The sequence below is a fragment of the Taudactylus pleione genome, unplaced genomic scaffold (genome assembly GCF_031769625.1).
Source record: "Taudactylus pleione unplaced genomic scaffold, aTauple2 ptg000930l, whole genome shotgun sequence".
Lineage (NCBI taxonomy): Eukaryota > Metazoa > Chordata > Amphibia > Anura > Myobatrachidae > Taudactylus > Taudactylus pleione.
In genome coordinates, this window is record NW_028285331.1 from 174,816 (window position 1) to 199,572 (window position 24,757).

The 24,757-nt window shown below is 49.4% G+C and overlaps 1 protein-coding gene across 1 annotated transcript in view; it reads right to left on the reverse strand.

Annotated features, from left to right (window-relative positions):
• EXOC6B (exocyst complex component 6B) overlaps positions 1-24,244 on the reverse strand; it is a 161,602-nt gene extending 137,358 nt beyond the window's left edge. The window contains exon 1 of the mRNA XM_088459743.1: positions 24,032-24,244. Coding sequence (XP_088315869.1) covers positions 24,032-24,120 — 89 coding nt within the window. The 5' untranslated portion in view covers positions 24,121-24,244. The remainder of the gene's footprint in view (positions 1-24,031) is intronic.
• Positions 24,245-24,757: the final 513 nt, after the last annotated feature.

The following is a 24,757-nucleotide window of genomic DNA, read 5'->3' on the forward strand; positions in this document are numbered from 1 at the left end:
CCTCCGCCACCGGACTGAAGTTCCCGGCTCAGCAGCGCTTAATTCAAGACGCCACGAGTGTGCGAGGCTATGACGCGACGAGCCGCGATTGGCTCGTCGCGTCTGCCTCCTATTGGCTGCTGGACCACGAGCAGTGTTTGGCCTGCGGCCAGTGCCAAACAACCACCACCGCTTCTTGGCTTCTGGGCAGCGAGCTCCGCTTTGCTTGCGCCCGAAGCCAAGCTTCTCCCGCCGCCACTTTACCGCCGACGCTGGTGGAAGGGACCAGACGGTCCCTTCACCAGGTACCCGCCATGGTGGCACGGATGCTGTGCCGATGCTGGGATCAGACACTTGATCCCAGCACGGCTTTCCACGCAGCAGCCAATGAGAGTGTGACTCTCATTAGCTGCTATAACAAACAGCGTTGTCTCTTTTTCAGGGGGACGCACTGTGCTGCTGCCAGCTGTCAGGGATTGGCCACAGCACAGCGCGTCCCTGGGGACCCGGCTACTTTTCAAAAGAAAGACCCCATTGCTCAATATCGGGTAAAATACGCGCTATAGCGCATATTTGCAAACACTGCCACACAGTATGCCCCAATACAAAATAAGCCACACAGTATGCCCCCAATACAAAATAAGCCACACAGTATGCCCCCAATACAAAATAAGCCACACAGTATGCCCCCAATACAAAATAAGCCACACAGTATGCCCCCAATACAAAATAAGCCACACAGTATGCCCCCAATACAAAATAAGCCACACAGTATGCCCCCAATACAAAATAAGCCACACAGTATGCCCCCAATACAAAATAAGCCACACAGTATGCCCCCAATACAAAATAAGTCACACAGTATGCCCCCAATACAAAATATGCCACACAGTATGCCCCAAATTCATAGTATGCCACACAGTATGTCCCAAATTCATAGTATGCCACGCAGTATGTCCCAAATTCATAGTATGCCACACAGTATGCCCCAAATACATATTTTATGCCACACAGTATGCCCCAAATTCATAGTATGCCATACAGTATGCCCCAAATACATATTTTATGCCACACAGTATGCCCCAAATTCATAGTATGCCACACAGTAGTGTCCTTCATTCAGTTCTCCACACAGGACTGCCCCACATACAAGTGTCCCAATTCATAGTGTGCCACCAAGGAGTGCCCGTAACACAAGTGCTGCCAATTCATAGTGTGCCACACAGGAGTGCCCCCAATTCATGGCATGCCAGGCAGGAGAGCCACACACACACACGTGCCCCCAAACCAGTGTGCCACACAGGAATGCTTCCAAATAATAACAATATTATAGTGGGTGGTCGTTGTAATGAAACCACATACTCACCAGCTTTGTACAGCTCCATGGAGGACACTATCTTCCTCTGCTGCCAGCAGTGCTGCAGCTTCCTGGTCACCGTCGAGCAGCTTTATTTTTCGCCGTACCTGACTCTTATGAAATCTGCCAGGACTAAGATTTCAGTCGCCATGGCGACCTCGCCCCCGGAATTTGTTGAGCCCTGCCCTAACTAGTAAGACAACAGGGGTTCTATGGTTCCTGAATTGTGAATTACTTCCCCACCCACTGCCGGCACATGCAGCCCTGCGACGCTCACAGCATCACAGAACAGCCACAACCGGGGTGCAATTCACCAGATAAGTGGGCATTGATCCCCTGCGTGTTCCTCCGAGGTTGATGTAGAAGTGTTTATTGAACAAAATCATATTAAGACTGAGATTTTTTGAGGGGGGGGGGGGTGGAGATAAAACATGTTCTGTCTAATAAATATAACAGAAATTTGCTGTATATATTTACCATTTAAGACCAGAAAAAAGCTGGACGCTACATGGGCCTGCGCAGTGTAATAGACGTTTGCTCCATGCAATAGTGCTTAGGGTGGGAGCAGTGCGGGAACTGGGGATTGGTTGAGGGTCAGGATATCGTCGGCGGGGAGGTTAAACCAGGCGACTGTTAGGTCAGGAGAATTGATAGTGATTTATTATGGTCAACTGTATTTAGCGGGAAATCATCAAGAAACCTACACAACAATCCCCGTAAAGATGAAACATTCCCTTCAATAAGTTTTTCCATGTAACGTCTGCATGGCGCGTGCAAGGCCATTGTGTGGCCGTGCTCAGTAAATTGGCACGCATTGCGTGTAAGCACATCATCACCACCCAAGCCAAAAACAACCGCCGAGGGCATTTCCAGTAGCTACAAATAAACACACAAGGCGTCTGCTGCGCCTATTTGGAGAGAGAGAGTCAGCTCGGAACCAGGAGACGTGATAGATCTCCGCCGAGCAAACACAGCTCCTGGGGGGCACAGCTTGGTAAACGTCGGCCCATGAATGGTCCTCCACATGAACATAAACTGACCTACATACAAATATTAGTGCTGGCCACGCACGGTGCAAGCAGGCACTCTGCTTGCCCAATGAACGCTCGCAGATGGCAGCTACCGGCATTTACTTTAACTGCAGTAACCGGGATACTGACCCAGACAGGATGATGTAAGGTTTGGCTAAATGGGACTGTAAGCCGGCAGTTCGGCGCCCACCCCAAGTGACCGCGTCAGACATTTGCTCCAGAGAGGTTTAGTTTCTGATCACCAGTTTCTTTTCTCTGCTGGTACCTGAAGACTTTCTACAAGTTACAAAAAAGTTAGAAGTAGTTTGAATTCTTTTTTTTTTTGTATTAACATCACAAAACATTTGCATTAGATAGATAGCGATAATAGATAGCATATCATGAATGACTCTACGTTACATAGTTCCTATCTTCTGCTAGTCTCTAATCCCTGCCGCTAACACCTTTTCACGCCCCAGCCCGCAGAAGTAGCGCATACGTGCCAGTGCCCTATCACAGCGCCTCGGTGGCAGCCTTACTATCACAACAGTACAGAGGGGATCGGTATGATTAATCCCGACAGCGGAAGCCCGGCAGTGAAGATCCCGACAGGTAAGTATATTTTCTATCTACTAACCTAACCTCCCCCCCACCCCCTCCCCGTGCCTAACCCTAATCTCCCCCCCAAGTGCCTAAACCTAACCCCAAGTCTCCTGGGGTGGTGCCTAACCCTTACCCGCCCTTCCCCTAGCCTAACGTCTTAGGGTGCCTAACCCTAAGTCCCCCCCAGGAGCCCCTAACCTAACCCTCCCCCTGCCCGGGGCTGTCCGCACCCACCTTACCAACGATCAGTAAGCCGAGTGTTGGGCTCAAGGCGTAGGTCTAATGACAGGCGTCGGGATTTTGACGCCTGTCATTAGACACATGCCGGGATTAGACAGTCAGGAAGCCGGTGGTCGGGATTTCGACGCCTGTCATTAGACACGTGCCGGGATTAGACAGTCAGGAAGCCGGCGGTCGGGATTTCGTCCATCAGCTTCCCAGTACAGAGATGGTGGGATTTACGGAGAGAGGTTTATGCTACAGCAGAACACAATCAGATTTATGTTCTATACACAACTAGTCAGAGCAGAGTATTGTCACTTTGGTATTTTTCTCTCTCTCCGCTGTATAAACAGCGCAGTACCGCCCGAGCAGCATGAACTGTAACGCAGAGACTGCATTACGCATTTCTCATTCCTCTTTGTGATTTCATTCTCATCTGTCCCAGCAGCAGAGAGCGCATCGCATCCCACCACTCAGGATGGGGCGATGATGTTCCCCGTAATTTGGGCTCTTCCAGTAACTGTGAGCGTCGCCGATATCGGTCTGAGCAGGATTATAATGCGAGATGGTAAAAGCGAGATAAATGGGGCATCTTGTGCAAATCAGTGTCCAACACTAATGGTGGGTACACACTGGGTGATATTACTGAGCGACTGCACGATTACGACATCGTAATCGTGCACTTTTATGTCGGAAACGGCCAGCGATGCGCACTCCTGCTGGTCGTTTCCGACATTGTCCATCGCCTGAACATGCAGCACAATCTGACGACCTCGTCAGGTTGCTGCATGTCGGGGAATGGGGGAGAGAGCCGGGCGCTGAACGATATCGTTAATGATATCGTTCAGCGGCTGTGCTCAATGTCATGAACGACATTGAGCACAGCCTGCCGGGGACAACACTACACGATGTCGCTCAGGGAGCATATCGTGTAGTGTGTGCGCACCTTAACGCAGCAGTGAGACTGCAATGAAAGAATAATGTCCCTCTATCTGTGAGGAGATTGTATGTTCTCCCATGCTTCTGCGGGTTTCCCTCCAATGTCATACTGATGGTTTATTTGCGTGCGTCAGTGTGACAGACAACAGACTAAGATCAGCTGGGGCAGGGGGGTGTGGTGGGTGGTTACACTGTACAGCGCTGGGTAATATGTTGGATAATAACTTCTGTTTTTGTTGCATTTCCCAGGTGACTACAACAAAGTTGCTGGATGTAACAGAAATTATATATATTTGGATTTATTAGCATGTATCATACAATAGTTTTTTCCTAGTATATTATGTACTACAAGGCACGGCATCTAACCAGTGCATATATGATACAGACATGTTCTGCAACTAGCCGTAGGGGTCTTCATGCTGCGACACGTCTACAGCCGAATCGTGGGGGAATCCTGCTGCGTGTCATCTCTTTACAGCCAGGAGACCGGTCATGTAGCCGCTCCCTCATTATGTGAGTGTGTACTCACGTCTGAGTGTGCAGCCTGTGACACAGGAAGGTCCACGGTGATAACTAATATTCTGTTATTCCACACTGGGGTGGGGGTACACTATCCACAGACAGCAACCGAACATTGCCCCCACAATACAGCACAGTGTTCCAAGAGTAGTGGGATAGTGGGGATGGGAGGGTACACCATAACAAGATTGTCATCTGCTGACCACATAAAGAAGCATCTTCCTTATTTTATCAGATTCCTGTATCCCCGAGGCTCATTTACTACATGCATAATTATTATTATCTCCCAATACGATAACAGGTGAATGCACTCAACCTGGGTGCGTCATGATAGCGCTCATTATAACCTGAGGAATTAGGACCGACCCACACTCTCAGCCAGGGCAGGGGCTCTGCTTTAGTTTCAAGGTCAGCTAGTATTTTACAAAAGTTCTTGAAACAAAGTAAAAGAAAAAAAGAAAACGTAAAGCTAGGATATTAGGAATACTAGAAGCACATTACCCCAGGACTGCGCATCATCTAACCAGCGCGTGACAACGGCAACATTCACCATTGGTATTCAAAAATTATAGCATTTTTGATTATTCACACGATGCATGCTCTGTACTTGCAATGTTTTGAAATATTATATATATATATATATATATATATATATATATATATATATATATATATATCAAAAAGCCCTCTGTATGTGAGCTGGAAAATGCCACTATCAGCCACTAGATGGCAGCAACAGCGTGTAACATACAGTGTAATACAACATCTGGATGTAATGTACATCCGTCCTACAGTATAACAGTGTCACTTAATTCCCTATCACCATGATACGTATAAGTGGTAGTAAATGTATATTATATAGCAGGTTGTGCATTGTAGGTTACAGCGCTTCCTACACTATTTCCATGAAACGTTAAAAATTATTAGAAGATGACATAAGAATACAGAGCGAATGATAATCCCGGTATTACAGCACCAGCTATGTAATAGGCGGCTCCCCCCTTCCTTCCACAGCGTGGGACACTTAGGAGGTTGTCCCATGAGAGGAACCCCCATAGTGGAAAGGATTGGTGGGTTTACTTATCACAATGTTAATATAACCGAGGAATAATCCTTTAACCAGACCAGCAGACATGTTTCACAGTTAGGACTGTAATTATAGCGACATTGTAACTAAAACATGCCACACACACACAATGGAGACGGGAGGGATGATACACCAGCCTGCAGGCCCCCACCAAACCCACCCCGCCAGCCTGCGGGCCCCCACCAAGCTCACCGCCGCCAGCCTGCGGGCCCCCACCAAGCTCACCGCCGCCAGCCTGCGGCCCCCACCAAGCACACCGCCGCCAGCCTGCGGGCCCCCACCAAGCTCACCGCCGCCAGCCTGCGGGCCCCCACCAAGCTCACCGCCGCCAGCCTGCGGGCCCCCACCAAGCTCACCGCCGCCAGCCTGCGGGCCCCCACCAAGCTCACCGGCGCCAGCCTGCAGGCCCCCACCAAACTCACCGGCGCCAGCCTGCAGGCCCCCACCAATCTCACCGATGCCAGCCTGCAGGCCCCAGCCACCCTGCGGGCCCCCACCAAGCTCACCGCCGCCAGCCTGCGGGCCCCCACCAAGCTCACCGCCGTCACCCTGCGGGCCCCCACCAAGCTCACTGCCGCCAGCCTGCAGGCCCCCACCAAACTCACCGGCGCCAGCCAGCAGGCCCCCACTAATCTCACCGATGCCAGCCTGCAGGCCCCAGCCACCCTGCGGGCCCCCACCAAGCTCACCGCCGCCAGCCTGCGGGCCCCCACCAAGCTCACCGCCGCCAGCCTACAGGCCCCCACCAAACTCACCGGTGCCAGCCAGTAGGTCTCCACCAATCTCACCACGCCAGCCTGCGGGCCCCCACCAATCTCACCAGTGTAAGTGCAGGACACCAGATATTTTTTTTCAATATTAAAATTGGGGCAGAGTATAATATGAGCGCTGCCAGGCTTAGTGTCCTGCAATATGACCCTCTGTTACCACGATCAGAGCTGCACTCACTCCTCTAGTAGCCGCCAGTAACATCAGCACTGACATCAGGAATAACAGCTGGCAATGCTGAGCCCACTCTGCCTCATACCAGAATCATTAGAAACCACATTGGCTGGCGGTGCGGAGCAGGAGTGAGCAGCAGGCAGAGAGGGGGCACACTGGGACAAAGTGAGGGGACGTAGTGTGACAGAGCAGAAGGCAGAGAGGGGGGCACACTGGGACAAAGTGAGGGGACGTAGTGTGAGAGCAGAAGGCAGAGAGGGGGGCACACTGGGACAAAGTGAGGGGACGTAGTGTGACAGAGAAGAAGGCAGAGAGGGGGCACACTGGGACAAAGTGAGGGGACGTAGTGTGACAGAGCAGAAGGCAGAGAGGGGGCACACTGGGACAAAGTGAGGGGACGTAGTGTGAGAGCAGAAGGCAGAGAGGGGGGCACACTGGGACAAAGTGAGGGGACGTAGTGTGACAGAGCAGAAGGCAGAGAGGGGGCACACTGGGACAAAGTGAAGGGACGTAGTGTGACAGAGCAGAAGGCAGAGAGGGGGCTCACTGGGACAAAGTGAGGGGACGTAGTGAGAGAGCAGAAGGCAGAGAGGGGGGCACACTGGGACAAAGTGAGGGGACGTAGTGTGACAGAGCAGAAGGCAGAGAGGGGGCACACTGGGACAAAATGAGGGGACGTAGTGTGACAGAGCAGAAGGCAGAGAGGGGGGCACACTGGAACAAAGTGAGGGGTGGAGTATGAGAGCAGAAGGCAGAGAGGGGGGCACACTGGGACAAAGTGAGGGGACGTATGGTGAGAGCAGAAGGCAGAGAGGGGGGCACACTGGAACAAAGTGAGGGGTGGAGTAGGACATCAGCGGGCAGAGGGGCAGGCTGGTACAGTTGGCGCCGGAGCAGGATAGAGCAGCGGGTAGACAATGATGCTTTTAACGGGTCACTATACTAGTCTATATAATAACTGGTCCGTCCCGCCTCTGTCAAGCGCAGAGAGTGGGCTCCCTCACAACGTTTACCACTGCACTAACAAGACAGACCCTGAGGAAAGGGCCAGCAACAGAGGGTAACGATAGCTGGGTGAGAGAGGGTTGGAGCGGGCTTAGGTGACCCGAAATATGCCTGGTCCATATTACTAGTCTTCTGTATAATCCTGTAAAATGTCTCTCTCAGACATGCTCAGTAAGTGTCATCACTGGTGGGAGGGAAGAGAGTTCAGGGCGGGGGAAGAGGAGCGTGGCGCATCGTGCCACACCCAGGGCGGGGAAGAGGAGCGTGGCGCATCGTGCCACACCCAGGGCGGGGAAGAGGAGCGTGGCGCATCGTGCCACACCCAGGGCGGGGAAGAGGAGCGTGGTGCAAGGTGCAAAGATAACAGAAACAAATGTGGGCCTGTTAAAAAAAAAAAAAAAAAAAAAAAAGTTCCAATTCAGCCCTTATCTTGGTTTTTAGTGTACTTAACATTTAGGGGGCGAGGGGGAGTCAACTGTGTTTTCATGCCCTCTTGCATCCAATCCTTGGGTGCCCATTACTTTTTCCGCATGTTGCACCCAAATGCACGGTGTTTAAACGCCTAAAGCAGCTAAACCCATGTAAGCTATCGGACGTGCTGCTGAAAATGCCAGCCGGACTTTTTGCGTGTTTCTGCTCGCCACCACAGGAGGGTGCAGCACAAATAATGGGCACCCGCGCAACTCATGCCCGGATAAGCACAACAATTGAATAAGGTCCATGGGGCACCGAAAAAACAATTGAATTCCAATCCTTAAACTTTTGGAAGCCGCACTTTTGCAGAACCAACATGAAGTTGACTCCAAACACTGATAGATGTCGTCTGATATACCAGATGTGGTCTGTCACAAGTCATTTCTACCCGTCCACTCCCCAGGTTATCCTGACTCCAGGAACCAAGCTCCACCTCCAGAATGTATAAAAAGTTAAAATAAAATTAAAAAAATATATATATATATATAAAACTAAAAATTAAAGACACCACCTGAAGTTATCTTCTAAGTCAATTAAAGTTTTCTTTATCGTTAAACCTGTGTCTGAGTATTTTATTTAAAATTTTCCCTGGCGCAATACAGATGCTAGGGCAAGTCGAAACTTCTTATTCTCCAAATATCAGGAAGCTCCAGCGAATGTTTTTAGCACCTGGACATTCTGGTACCTGTAGTGCACCAAGGACAAAGTGCTTTAAAGCTATTTCAATATATTTATTTCCCTGTGCCCACTGAGAATCGGGTACAGGAAAAGCCCTCCTAGTATTGGCACTAGGGTTGGTTATGCCCAGGAAAGAGACCAAATGTATTCTTGCAGGCCCGGCTCTGTTCGGGAAGCCAGCCCTGGTACCAACTGTCCTGTGGCTGTTTAGAATATGGCATGTCTCCCCTCTATAGTACAACCAGCTCAGGCTGGCAAAGCCTAGTGCTGGGTACCCTAAACTCAGGGAACATACCACGTTGTTTTCCCGACAGATTTGGGGGAACCAGATACTAGCCTGGAAGTGTTAGTGCTTGATAAAAGTTGGGAGCACTTAATTATTTTATTACTTTTTCTCTAATTTTAACACTGCTGGCATACATTGGGTTCGATTCAAGCAACGCAAATTGAATAGCACCGGGAAGGAGCTCCCGGAGCTATTCAATTTTGTGCGCTGTTAGGTCGGGGTATGCCCGTTCTCCCGCCCCTCAAACAGGATGTTTAGTCGCGAGAACGGGCACTCTCAGACTAAACTTCCTGGCGCTATGCTGCTTCCTGGCGTTATGCTGCTTCTGCCGCAGAAAACAGCACACCTGTAGTTTTGTCGGCTTTCTCCTCGCATCGGCCCGTATTCAATTAGCGGCGAAAACGGACGTTTTTCGCCAAAAGACAAGCGAAAAGAAAAAAAAAAAAAAAATGGAGAAAAGTTTTCTCCATCCCAGACCAGGCTGATTTTGCGGGGGGCGGTATGGGTGTGTGAAGTGTTTTAAACATCGCACGCGGTCGCAGCAGGCGTTTTTTTACGGTTTTTAAAATTGCGTTTTTATGACAGGAAACCTTGCACCCATTGTAATGTACCCCCAATTTACGTGGAACAGTCATTTCCTGGAATAAACAATTGCTTTGTATCATTTTCAACATAAAATTTTCAACCAAAATTGCGCGGCGTTTTTTTGCCAAAGTGCGCAACTTACGAAAAAAAAGTGGGTCATTTATCATTAGCCAAAAATAGGGATTTTGCATTTTTTTTTCGCCTGGTCTGGGATGGAGAAAACTTCTCTTTTTTTCACCAATTCCATTTTCGTCTGTTATTTGGTGAAAATATTACAGTTTTTTTGGCGAAAAATGGACGTTTTCGCCAACGGCGAAAAAAATTTCAGTTTTCGCCGCTAATTGAATACGGCCCTTTGTCGGGCTAAGCAGCGCTCTGAATTCCCAGCGTTATTCAATTTGCGCTGAATTGAAGCGAGTCCACTGAGTGATAATAGCCCCAGCCAGGCATTTGGTTGGCACGATTATTGAGCAGTGTACGGCCAGCACTACAGTATAGATCAGAAAATAAAAGTCAGTGTCTAATGGATTGCAGTGAAGAATCAACCTTTCCCAGGCTCCATAAATACTCTGAAGTGGTCGTCTTCTATGCCAGGTACAGGCGATGGCAATGTGCATCACTGCCCGACATCTTACATAGGTGTGCACAGGTAGGGCGAGGGCTCAGGAACTCACCCTGGGTTCATACACAGGAATTCCGTGGCAGTAACACAATTATAAGTCGTTGTAAATACCACAATAGAGAAATGACTATTGCAGAATGGAATTTATACAGACAGCAGCAAAAGTGTCCTGGTAATCCTGTGCTAGCGGTTACACACCATTACATCAGTGTATGGGGCCACGGCACTATGTGGGGCCCACACATGTACAGATTATCCACGCCAACCTATCCATTCTGGTCCACAACATACGGCTCTGCGGTCCGACAGCCTAGATGACACAGGCTACAGGCACCTCTCATTCACAGCAGTGTCAGGGGCGTTGGAACACAAAACAAACATTTAGGGGGGAAATCAATTAGGTGCGATTTCGCAAAAGGCGTTAAACTCACTCCACCTTAATGCGCGCACCCGAGATTCGCGCAATTCACGCAGATTTGTTCCACTCACAGAATGCGTGCCAATTTTGTCCAGCAAGCGAACAGGGAAAGTAGCATAAAAAAAAAGTGGGGAGACCTTCATGGACCCCAAAAAAAAGTGACAACTTCGCTAGCAGAATGATATAGAAGACAAAGTGGGCAAAGTACTGTACGCTTTCAAAAAAGTGTCAAATGGGAGATTTGCGCATTTAAAATAAAAAAAAATAGTAATATAATGTAAAAAGTTGTTGAATTTCATTTAATTACAAAAGGTATTAAACGCAAAAAAGGAAAAACAAGGAGAAAAAAAATGCTTTGGGGGTAATTTGAAGCGACTAAAAATTAGCAAAAAGAGATAAAAAGCAATTATTTCTTGTTGAAATAAACACTTTCCTTAAATTTGGGGTGTAGTATTTAGATTTAAAAAAAAAAAAAAAAAAAAACACTTATTTTGGGGTAACTTGGCCATTGATTTTTTTTTTCCACCCCAAAAAAAAAGGGCATGTAATTATTGGCCCAATTAAGCTAATTGAAAACTTCCAATTGCCTAATTAGTCATTAGGGGGTGTCCAAGAGGTTCTGAAGTCCCAACATTTTTACCTTGAAAATAAAGATTCTCCCGACCTTTTCACCTGCTCAGGGGGTGCGAACAAACGCAGGCGAATTTACTGTGATAAAGAAATGTGAGTTTGCCGCAAATGTGCCGTGCGGGACCAAACTCACACCTAATTGAATTCCACCTTTAGGGCTATATTTACTAAAGTGCGGGTTTCTAGAAATGGAGTTGTTGCCCATAGCAACCAGATTCTGTTATTATCTTCTAGAAGGTGTTAGATTAGTGATAAGTAGAATCTGATTGGTTGCTATGGGCAACATCTCCACTTCTAAAAAAAAACAGCACTTTAGTAAATACACCCCTTAGTGGCTGTAGAAATGAGAATTATAGTCTTAAATCAGCCAATATGAGGATGCAGCCGTTCCATTCACGCTACTGAGGACAGATACATTTCTGTGATGTCACTCGGTCCTATTGACAGGCTGAATACTGGTTCAGACCATAATATACTCGTCCCGAAACCAATCCGACACATGTTCCCTGCAGTTCTCCATCCAAACACTAATACTGTACACAATTCCCAACAAGCAGTGAGATGGGCACGGGGGGGAAAAAAAGCTCCTGAAAATGGCTGATTCTATTTCGCTAGCCCTAAAAATGTGCGATTTTAAATGCTCGTAACCATATTTTTTTGCTATAACGTATATATATATAGCTTTGCCTTTCCTCTTGGGCTTAGCGGTCATTTCACCGTAAATACCACACTCATCAGGTCAACCGCATGAGAACAGAGTTTATATGCGTCTTCACATGCAGTCTGCAATGACATGAATACTAAGCTTGGGGTGTATAGCAAAAGATAAAATTACCGTTTCCATAAATAAGCGGTCTATTTACTAAGCAGTGTTAGGAGACAGAGTGTAAAGTGATAAGGTGCCAGCCAATCAGCTCCCACCTGCCATCTCACAGGCTGTGTGTGAAAAATGACAGGTGGGAGCTGATTGGCTGGCACCTTATCACTTTACACTCTGTCTCCTAACACTGCTTAGTACACAGACCCCCTGAAACTCTTATGACCTGAGCTGGTTGTCATAGACAAACGGGACAGAGCCCCTAGTGGTGACTGCCGGTAGTATAATACACAACTTGCCTTAATAAAACTTTATCGCACAGACAGCGAGAGAAGCGCACTACATGTGATGTGCGTTATTGTACAATGATTAGGCTTCTGTATGAAGCCAATAGTATCACAAAACACCAACGCTGGAAGGCACGGGATAGGAAATACCCCAGCCTCTTATCTGATCGCACACTTCAGGCACAGGAAGAACACAAGACACCTATGTGCTTTCCTGCATGGAACAGAGCAGAAATAAACCCACCGGGATAAACAGTCACTTTGCTCAGGATATCCTAAAATAGGAAACTACATTACAACACGCAGGACGCCGCAGCTGGCAGGCTGGTCGTGGTGATCAGCGGACAATGCAGTCACACACAGACGCACCAACAGTGGGCACCTTCAGATTACTTTAACTAACATGGATCCGATGGATATAGATAACACGATCCTCTGACGCTGCAATATCACATTAGAGGATTGACACGGCGATAAAGGAAGGCCACAAGGATTATAAAGGGGCGTAACAAACGTCATATACCAGGAACCATAAAGCCACCGATTGTGAGCTCATCAGGGCACAATATAAACCACTACTGCAAAGAGAACGCCACTGTCGTAGGACGGTCTTTTACTAAAAATTGGTTAAACCTTAGAAGTAGTATAAAAAAATAAAATAAAAAAAAAAAGAACCTTTTGAACAGTACTTTTAAGAATAAGGACTTATTTGAAGATCATATAAGGTATTATTAGTGTATATATAGGGCTCGATTCAATTGAACGCAAATGAAATAGAGCCGGGAGGGAGCTCCCAGAGCTTCAATTCTGCGCGCTGTTAAGGATTTCTTCTGGCACCCCTCCAGAGTTGCGAGCAGAAATCCGACAAAAATACAGGCGCAATGCTGTTTTCTGCCCTTAGCGCGGCGGAAACCTCATCGCACGGGGAAGTTTAGTCGGAGAAAGTCAGTTCTCGCGATTAAACACCCTGTTTAAGGCGCAAGGGGCAGGAGAAAGGTCATTCTCCAACCTAACAGCGCGCAGAACTGAATAGGTCCGGGAGCTCCTTCCCGGTGCTATTTAATTCGCGTTCAATTGAATCGAACCCATGGAGCTAATTTCAACGCATTTAGCTATTTGACCTGATGACGCTTGTAATCAGACATGTTGGAAGATTTGGTCAGGAAATGACCACGTTCTGCAGAAGTAACCGGCGACAGCGAAAGACAGAAGGTCCATGGACGCTATCACACTGAACCATGGGTGGTGCAAAGATCAACCCAGCGACTGCTGACGTTCCTGTGCTGCCATATCCTTTTCCCCCGGTGTATGGAGGCACAGCCTAGTGCTTATAGGAGAAAGTCATTAGGCCTCCGTCACTGCTGGTCACCACCAGTATAATAGTCTTACCCTCCCCGACATACGTCAGCCTAGCATGTGTGAGAAGCCTCATTGTATCAGTTGTGCTGTAATTAGCTGCAAGGTTCCCACCCCCTGGCGTTTATTACATGCTTATTACACGCCAGTAAACTGCTCTGACACTGGAAGCCATTGTGTAGAGGCCCCATGTCGCTGTTAGCGTGTTGGAGTAGCATTCACTTTGCGTCACAGCTTTTAGAATGCACGCCATTCTATATTTTAGGTTTGCGGTCACCCATAATCCTCCAGAGGTTTCACACGCTAGTAACGTGTTTCCATGCCACACGCATATCTACTAGTGTTAACCCTTAACACACTGGGTATGAGACATAAAATACAGGCATGCTCACGTTATACAGACCAGAGTCTACAGACTAAGGCGGCGATACAATGCTGGGTCATGTGTGCGAATGCGCCTCTAGGGACCGTGTAGGAATATCTCAGGTTTGTGGCTGCGAGCTGCCGGGAACGCCGTACGAACGCAAGCAACTCACGACCACCATTATGAAATTGAAATGACCACAAAGAGGCAATTGCTAATCACCAACGTAAACTTGTACCAGGCGCGCCAACATCACGCTTACTGCACGTCAATGGGAGGAAACCCAGCCAGTCAGGCAAAGCTCTGCCAATGTGACCCAACAGTTCATCAAAAGGACCAACTAACATACAAGGTGGTTTATATCTGAGGGCTTCATGTATATGGAGTACATAGGCTAGAGTAGACTGACAAGAATGTCGACAAGTAGGAGATCGGTAGGAGTATGTCGGCAGCACTATGCTAAAATGCAGTTCAAAACATTTGAAGGGTATGGGCAGTATAACTAAACATGCGGCTTTACCAGTTTACACCGATACTGCAGACACCGTTAAAATGCTTTAAAGCTGCATTTTAACTTTGACGGCATGGTGCCACCGACATACTCCTGCCAACGTCATTGTCACTAAATGTGTGAGCGGTGCTGTCGCCCAGGGTCCTGGGGGTAACCTCATCGCTGCCCCACAGCACCTGCATTTGTCTTACAATGAGCACCCTGCAGTGCCACCCCGGAGCGTCCTTTGTGCACTGTGGGCACACATCCTGCTGCCTGTACAGCCATGCTGCCCTTCCCTGCCAACGTACATCCCCCTCAGAGTGATATCATGGTGTCATGCGTTAGTGGGCAGGGACAAAGCTGTACGCAAAATCGCCCTGCTCAGGCACCGGCCCACGGTCTCCTGCTCAGGCACCGGCCCACGGTCTCCTGCTCAGGCACCGGCCCACGGTCTCCTGCTTGTCGACATAATGATCGGCACTATCCTGATATCAGATGCATTGTGTGTATGGGTAGGTCAGGCATCCCATACCCTGACCATGCACCCACTCACTTCCAATATAAACACTATTCTGGCACATTTGGCAGACTTGCCCGAACCTAAAAACGGCAGACACGAGTAGAGAATTAATGTTGGGGGTTATGTATTGTAGTCTTCATTCTAGCACCCTGCACCTGTCATAACCCGTGCAGTTCCTCTTTCCTGCCTGAGGTGTCACTCTCTGCTCTGGTGTTTCTAGCACACTCAGTTGATGCAACAAACTGCTCAGATACAGACCAGAGTGTGATAGAAGCACCAGAGCAGAGAGCGACACCCCAGGCATGAAAGAGTAAGTGCACAGATTTTAACAGGTGCAGGGTACTAGAATGAAGACTATATTATGTTGCATACATACGGGACGATCGTCAACTATAATGATATCGATCATCCGGCACAGCACCAACGACCTGCACGGTCGATGGACGATATCTTTATCGCCCATACGTGCCTGCGTATCGCAGGTCGTTGGTGGGTTGGAGGCACCGAAAAATGCACTATATTAACTATAAAGATATGATCGGTATCATTAATATCGTGCATATTAATCGTACCGTGTGTACACACCTTTAGGTTACATGTATACGGCTGGTTTTGCCACTTTAAATTTAACAGCAAACTTGAAGAAAACAGGTCGGTTCCTTACACACAGAACCTATTGTATATCCCCCATAGTATCAGTGGTAACAGCACATGTGGGTACATTATTTATGCTCTCCACATAAATCAGTGCAGCACATCATGGTCACTGTGAGGGGACTATACCGAGGCACCGCCATGTCCGCTGCTCAGCCTGTACTCACAGAGCCCCCAAAACACTGCATTATACAGCGTGTGTGATGTACCCAGAGACCCTCACCCCACCACCTGGTCACAGAGACCCCATTACTTCTCTTACACACAGTACCCCCACCATCAGTCCCACAGATCAGCTCTCAGACATCAGCCACAGCAAGGTGAGCGAGACGAGGCCATTGCTATGTGCCAAGTTTCAGAGGGGGGGGGGGGGGGGGGGTGTTGGTAAGAAAAGAAAAAGAGTAAAGGAATTTAGGAACAAACCCCTTCAATAAGTTCTCCAAAGACGTAAACAATACTGAAGTTGAGCCAAAAATCACAGTTTCCCCTTGTTTGGAACCGGTTGTAACAGTCTGTAATTTCCCTCAGAGCGTCAGCAGACAGTGGGGGGAAATCAATTCAACGCAAAATTGAATAGAGCCGGGAGGAAACTCCCGGAGCTATTCAATTCAGTGCGGTTATGTCTGAGAAAGCCGGTTCTCGCGACTTAACAAGGGTGTTAAGGCGCGAGAACCGGCATTCTCTGACTAAAGTGCCGGGTGCGCGGCTCTAAGCACCGCACTAAGCAGTACAACAGCTACGCACCCGGCACTTTTGTCGGATTTCTCCAGGGGGGTGCGAGAAGAAATTCTTTGCCCGCCCAAACAGCGCGGTGTATTGAATAGCTTGGAAGAGACGATATTTGAGTAAGCTTCTCTTGAACCTGCCTGCTCTCTCTTTTAGCGTAGGCCTCCTTGTGTCTTCTCTGTACCCCATGCAATGTCACTGGTGTACAACCCAGCTGTGTAACACTTTCATTCAGCTCATCCGTTTCGGCAGGGTCAGTTATATCGTCACCGGGGACTCAGCTCATCCGTCTCTGCAGGATCAGTTATACTCGTCACTGGGGACTCAGCTCATCCGTTTCGGCAGGGTCAGTTATATCGTCACCGGGGACTCAGCTCATCCGTTTCGGCAGGGTCAGTTATATCGTCACCGGGGACTCAGCTCATCCGTTTCTGCAGGATCAGTTATATCGTCACCGGGGACTCAGCTCATCCGTCTCTGCAGGATCAGTTATATCGTCACCGGGGACTCAGCTCATCCGTCTCTGCAGGATCAGTTATATCGTCACCGGGGATTCAGCTTCTCCTGTTGGCATATCTATGGGCTCGATTCAATTCAACGCGAATTGACCAGCGCAGGGCGCTGTTAACCCAGTCTAAAGATTTCTTCTCGCATCCCTCCTGGGGTGCGAGGAGAAATCCGACAAAACTCCTGGCGCCATGCTGCTTTCTGCCGTTAGCGCCGCGGAAACAGCATCACGCCGTTGCAGTTTAGTCGGAGAATTCCCGTTCTCACGACTAACCACCATGTTTAAGGCGCGAGAACCGGCATTCTCCGATAATACTGCGCACTGAACTCAATAAGCTCCAGGAGCTCCCTCCCGTCGCTGTTCAAATCGCATTGACTGGAATCGAGCCCCATCTCTGCTGGTTATTTACACTGTGACTGCTTAATTCTGCATTTTGGGCAAAAGTTTTTGTCCTGGCTTAATAACAGCATGACGTTGGCATATTAACGCTTAATATATCAAATATTAAATCAGGCACCAAACAACAAAAGTGCAATCCTGGTCTTCAAGGCATAAGTGTTTTGTTCCTTTTATTCACGTCCCAGTGTTACGGAAGTGCTGGAAGGCAGTATACACTGTCTGCTGACACTAAGGAAAATTACAGAGCGTTACATCAGGTTCCAAACAAGGGGAAAATAATGAGATTGTTGACTCAACTTCAGTTATGTTTAAGTTTTTACATTTCATGGTTTCTTGTGCAAATGATATATGCGGGTACAACAGTAATCAAACGTCAAAGTTTTTATGTGGTAGTAATGTATACCTTTGTTAAGCACCTAAAAAAATTTGAGCTATCTAATGTTGATTTAACCTTCTGTTTTTAATTCTGTTCCCAAAGCTCGCATTTTTGCTGTAACTCAAAACGTAAGGCAGATAAAGAAATTTGGTTTGGATTTTTGGATTCGGGAGGAAAAGTTACCTTAGGGGTCCAATTTCCGTGGTGAAACAATAATAAACAACCGTGATACTTCAAATAAACTGAACAAATAAGCCACGATTAGTAAATCGTTTAATAAATAAAATGTAAAAAATTACAAACAAAAAACGATATATTGATATTTGAGAAACTGACAGTCGAAATATTTGCCAGAAATAGTTTTTGACATCCTCTTTAAAAAAAAAAAAAATATAGGAAAAATCTGAGATGGTGGTGGGCATTTAATTTTTGGGGGGGTGATCGGATATGGAATACACAGTAACACATGATCCAGCAGCATACAGGGATGGCGAGCACCTTCATACATGTATCTCAGGGCCTGATTCAGACCTGGTCACGAGCGCTGTGCACTCGCAAATGGGTCGATGGTGAGCCAGTGCTCATGCGCACGATGGATCCAGCTCCGTCGTGCGCATGCACGAGACCCGGATAGCGACGGGCAAGCCATCACTCCGGTTCTCAGCAAAGGGGGCGTGCTGTCGAAGTTGAGTGACAGCACACCCCCTTTGGTGGGCGGGCGGGTGGCTGCTCAGACGGAGGCGTTCCCATGTGAACGCCTCCGTTTGGGGACGGCCCCACTGACATCACGAGTGATGTCAGTGGGTGAGATTTCGGCTGTTAGAGCCTAAATCTCTCTGGGGCTTGCGGCAACGAGACCCTACCACAAGGGTCTCATCTTCCTGGCCGCCACAGCTATGCGAGCGGCCAGGAGGCCGTTCAAAAAAAAACAAGAAGACCGGCTCTGAATCAGGGCCACAGTCTTTAACAGCCAACCTTCATTGCTTCATTGACTACAGCAAAGAATTCGATTGCGTTGATCACGACAAGCTATGGAAATGTTTACGGCAGAGGGGCGTTCCGGAGCACCTGGAGAAACTGATGCGATCGCTCTACATGAGTCAGGAAGCCACAGTCAGGACAGCTTTTGGCAACACGGATTGGTTCAAGATCGGAAAATGCGTTCGACAAGTCTGTATTCGCTCGCCAGCTTTATTCAATCTTTACGCCGAAATGATCATGAGACGATGAAGTCTACAATTGGAGTAAAAATCGGAGGTAGGAACATCAACAACCTACGATATGCCGATGACACGACTCTGCTTGCTGAAAGTAGAAAAGACCTAGAATATCTGGTCAGAAGAGTGAAAGAAGAAAGCGAGAGCATGGGACTGTACCTCAACATCAAGAAAATAAAGATAATGACTACGGCAAGTGACGATGCAGTCCATATTGCAATCCATAATGAGGAAGTAGAATCGGTACGAGACTTCCTCTTTCTGGGTTCTAAGATTGATCGCAGTGGAGAATCATCTACTGAAATAAAGCGAGGAATTGCACTTGGCCGCAATGCTATGCTAGGAATGACGAAGATATGGAAGAGCAACGATATCAGCAGCGCAACAAAGCACGGTTGGTCAATGCAATTGTTTTTCCGATCTTTATGTATGCATGAGAAACCTGGACACTCAAGAAGGCAGATCGCAAAAGAATCGATGCTTTTGAATTGTGGTGCAGGAGGTGAATGCTGCGCATACCATGGACAGCGATGAATAGGAACAATGCAGTCCTAGAGCGGGTCACACCAAAAGTATCATTAGAAGGCAAGATCACCAAACAACGACTCTCGTATTATGTCATGCGGGCTGATTCCCTAGAAACAGCGCTAATGCTTGGATTCGTCAGCGGGTCCAGAAGAAGGACGCCGAAGAACTCGTTGGCTGGACACAATAAAGGCTGACATGAACATGCCCACAAATGACCTGAAGAAAGCGGTCAGAGAAAGCGTGGCGTTCACTGATCCATAAAGGGCCCGAAAGTCCTTGTCGACTAAACGGATAATCATCATCATTATATAAATAATTATAGGTGAAGTATTCTATACATTTCAACTTTCAGAAAAGACAAATACATTATTTTTCGACATAATCTCCATGCTTTTCAATATTCCCTCATTACAAAATATATATGTTATAGGCTGAGCTGCCAGCCACAAATGCACCACTGTCTTCACCCAAGTCTGTCGTGGATTATTGCATAGGCAGAGCCATGGCTGATTTGCTAATTATTTGCAACATAATCCACGGTCACTCGTCTATCCAACAGAATCACTTCACGTGCGCGCTCAGTGTTCTCATCAGGCGTGGACGTGCGTCCGGCTCCTTCTTCATGGCTGACACTTGTGCGGCCTTCTTTGAACTCCTCTATCCATTCATACACACTTATTGTGACAAAACACTTTCTCCATACTGTGCACAAAGTCTTCGATAAATATCGGCACCAGACGCACCCACATGCCACAAAAAACAAATCACCGCACGCTGCTCTTATTTTGCACAAATCACAAGTAGGGCAGTTTGCCAGAAACATACATAGATCAGAGAGATTTGTGTATGTTTCTGCATGTAAACACTATCTAAAGGGTTCAAATACTGCTCAGCCAGTCCTGGTTCCTAAACTTACGGGGAAAAAACGTGTAGGGTTCTCCTGTACTTTAGGAACCAGCACCTGGCTGCAGGACCAGTCCTGGTTTGAAATATAGGGGGAAGGGGGGGGAATTGCATAGGGGTCCCCTTAATTTAAAACCAGCACCAGACCCAAACCGACCGGGGTGTAATGCCACAGCCAGGAGACCCTATCACCAGGTCTCCACGGCCAAAGCATTAACACCCCAAGCCGGAGATCTTAGGGGAGGTGGGCAACCCCCCCCCCCAAGAAGGCGTCCCCCCTCTCCCAAAACCCTAGGCTTAGACTGAAGCCCGGGCTCTTCCCGCACTCCTGGGCTGTGGGTATGGGGGATAATAGTATTGTAAAACTAGTTGTAAACTATTGTATTTTACAGTGGAACTACAGGTGCCACCATGCCTGCCCTTTGGCACTTGTGGAACTATAAGTGCCAGCAGGGGGCCGACACCCTTACCCCCACTGTAAAATAAATAGTTAACCACAGTACACCAGGAGCCAGTTAGCGGTATATGTGGTCACACACATACACCGCTGATGTAAGTGTCTGGTCCGGGTAACTCGGTTTGCTTTTTTGCCGAGGCCCGGGGATGCTACGGAGACCAGTGCCAGGATGTAGGAGAGTATGGGATCTTTATTCCAGGTACTCCCATTGGTTTCTACATGGAGAAGTGGACGTGAACAGCTGGCAGCAGGTAAGTATGTGTGAGTGGGATAGGTGTATTTATTAAAGTTATACTATATACGGTGTGTGTACTGTGGTTATTTAACTATTTATTTTACAGTGGGGGTACGGGTGCCGGACGCCTGCTGGCACTTGTAGTTCCATAAGTGCCAAAAAAAGCAGGCATGCTGGCACCTGCAGCTCCACTGTAAAATACAATAGTTTTGAACAATTTTCACCATTAATCACCCCCGTACCCACAGCCAAGGGGTGCGGAGTAGAGCCCCAGGCTTCAGCCTAAGCCTGGGGTTTTGCGAGAGGGTGGATCCCTTTTTTGGAGTGTCCCCACCTCCCCCGAGATCCCTGGCTTGGGCTGATCGGCTTGGGGTGTTAATGCTTTGGCCGTGGAGACCTGGTGATAGGGTCTCCTGGCTGTGGCATTACACCCCGATCAGTTTGGGTCCGGTGCTGGTCTTAAATAGAGGAGGACCCCTACAAAAAATTTTTCCCCCTACATTTAAAACCAGGACTGTCCCTAAATTATGGGGGAGCCCTACACGTTCTTTCCCCTGTAATTTTAGGAACCAGGACTGGCTGAGCAGTCCGGGGCTGGTTATGTCTTTTTTTTGGGGGGGGGGGGGAGCTACGACATTTTTTTTTTTTTTTCCCCCAGGTACAACACACAAGCAGCCTTCACATATCTAACTGATATATCTCACTGATATGTGCAGGCTGTTTGCTTGGGAGAGTTTTGCAGAGAACAGGCACTGCAATCTCGGGTGAGAAATCTCGATCTGCTTCACCATCGGACAACTCACTCTCAGCTAAACTCACTTCTTAGTAAATTTGTGAGTTTCAGGAGCCACCCGAGTTTCGGCGATGCTAATCGAGTTTAAAAGAAAAACAAACTTGATCAGTCGAATCTTAGTAAATTTACCCCTTATTAACCATTGGATTATAAAAGCAGGCGGAAGACCAGCGGCTTTGACCAAGGGATTGAAAGCGGTAACAGCAATAAATGATAAACAAGTCTGATTTAATATTACAATTGACGTTTTATATCCATTGTCCAAAGCAACCATCATAAAATGATAAACCAATGGTTAGTAAGTCTACCCCCTGGGCTGATGTAGGAATCATTACACAGATGTATTTTTGTCTGCCTTATACATGTACAGGGAGGCAGCAGTCACAGTGTAGAAATTTCATTTTACAGTAGGGTCCAATGACTCTCACAGGGCTTGTTACATCCGTCCTCATCTAACAGGACAATATGACCTCATACTGGCAGCACCCAGGTGTCTCTACAATCTACAGGGGCCAATGAGATCCAGTGTACACCTCTCCCATCCCACCGACTCACCAGCTCCCACACCTCTCCCATCCCACCGACCCCACTCCTCTCCCATCACACCGACCCCACTCCCCAGCTCCCACCACACCGACCCCACTCGCCAGCTCCCACCCCTCTCCCATCACACCGACCCCACTCCCCAGCTCCCACCACACCGACCCCACTCGCCAGCTCCCACCCCTCTCCCATCACACCGACCCCACTCCCCAGCTCCCACCCCTCTCCCATCACACCGACCCCACTCCCCAGCTCCCACCCCTCTCCCATCACACCGACCCCACTCCCCAGCTCCCACCCCTCTCCCATCACACCGACCCCACTCGCCAGCTCCCACCCCTCACACAGACCCCACTCGCCAGCTCCCACCCCTCACACAGACCCCACTCGCCAGCTCCCACCCCTCTCCCATCACACCGACCCCACTCGCCAGCTCCCACCCCTCTCCCATCACACCGACTCCACTCGCCAGCTCCCACCCCTCTCCCATCACACCGACCCCACTCGCCAGCTCCCACCCCTCTCCCATCACACCGACCCCACTCGCCAGCTCCCACCCCTCTCCCATCACACCGACCCCACTCGCCAGCTCCCACCCCTCTCCCATCACACCGACCCCACTCGCCAGCTCCCACCCCTCTCCCATCACACCGACCCCACTCGCCAGCTCCCACCCCTCTCCCATCACACCGACCCCACTCGCCAGCTCCCACCCCTCTCCCATCACACCGACCCCACTCCCCAGCTCCCACCCCTCACACCGACCCCACTCGCCAGCTCCCACCCCTCTCCCATCACACCGACCCCACTCGCCAGCTCCCACCCCTCTCCCATCACACCGACCCCACTCCCCAGCTCCCACCCCTCTCCCATCACACCGACCCCACTCGCCAGCTCCCACCCCTCTCCCATCACACCGACCCCACTCGCCAGCTCCCACCCCTCTCCCATCACACCGACCCCACTCGCCAGCTCCCACCCCTCTCCCATCACACCGACCCCACTCGCCAGCTCCCACCCCTCTCCCATCACACCGACCCCACTCCCCAGCTCCCACCACACCGACCCCACTCGCCAGCTCCCACCCCTCTCCCATCACACCGACCCCACTCCCCAGCTCCCACCCCTCTCCCATCACACCGACCCCACTCCCCAGCTCCCACCCCTCACACAGACCCCACTCGCCAGCTCCCACCCCTCTCCCATCACACCGACCCCACTCGCCAGCTCCCACCCCTCTCCCATCACACCGACCCCACTCGCCAGCTCCCACCCCTCACACAGACCCCACTCCCCAGCTCCCACTCCTCTCCCATCACACCGACCCCCACATACCAGTGCCCACCCCTCTGCTGTCACACTGACCCCACTCACCTGGCTCCTCAGCTCCCTCTCTTCTAACCCCCCCATCCCTCAAAGGAACACAGTTCTCTCACCCCCTGGTGACACAGACTCCTCTCTCCCCCAATCAGACAGCCTCCTTTCCCCCGGTGACTCACCGCAGTGTGGGCCCGATGCAGGCGGTCTCCGTGCTCTCTATTTCTCGCAGGATCCGCTCATGTTCTGCTGCTGTCTCCAGCTCCGCCATGTCTGCGGCACCGGGGATCCGCCCCTCTGCTACGTCACCGCGTACCTGCCCGTCCCACACGACGTCACCGCGTACCTGCTCTCCCCTCTGCTACGTTCACCTCGTACCTCCCCGCCCCACTGTACGTCACCGCGTACGTGCGACACCAGCGCACTGCATGCCGGGAGTTGTAGTCCCTGGCCGGCTTTGCTGTTCCTCTCTGTGCTGCTGTGACGGGGAGGGAGAGGGATAAATCATACATGAGAGGGAAGCTGTGGTACATGTGAGCTATGTATGTCACTGGCAGTGCACAGGCGGATATAGGGAATAATCATGCTGTGTATAAGGCAGTGATGCTCTGCGCTTAGCCCCCTTGGGGTCACCGGCTGCGCAGGCTATGTGCCATCGGTGTCAGACCATCCATGGTTGGTAACTTTACCTCAGAGGTTACCTGGCGCTGGGTCTTGTTAACCATTAGGCTGAGTCACGCCATGTGTCGGCTCAAGGAAAGAATGGCCGTGCCCGACTTCACCATGGGGCCCGCTGACCAATAATCGCATTGGCATCGCCATCTGGGCGCGGTATTAACGCCATCGCAGGACGCAATGGCAGCGCCGGCAGCTATGACATCGTACATGCAGGGACAGGGGCTCCGGAA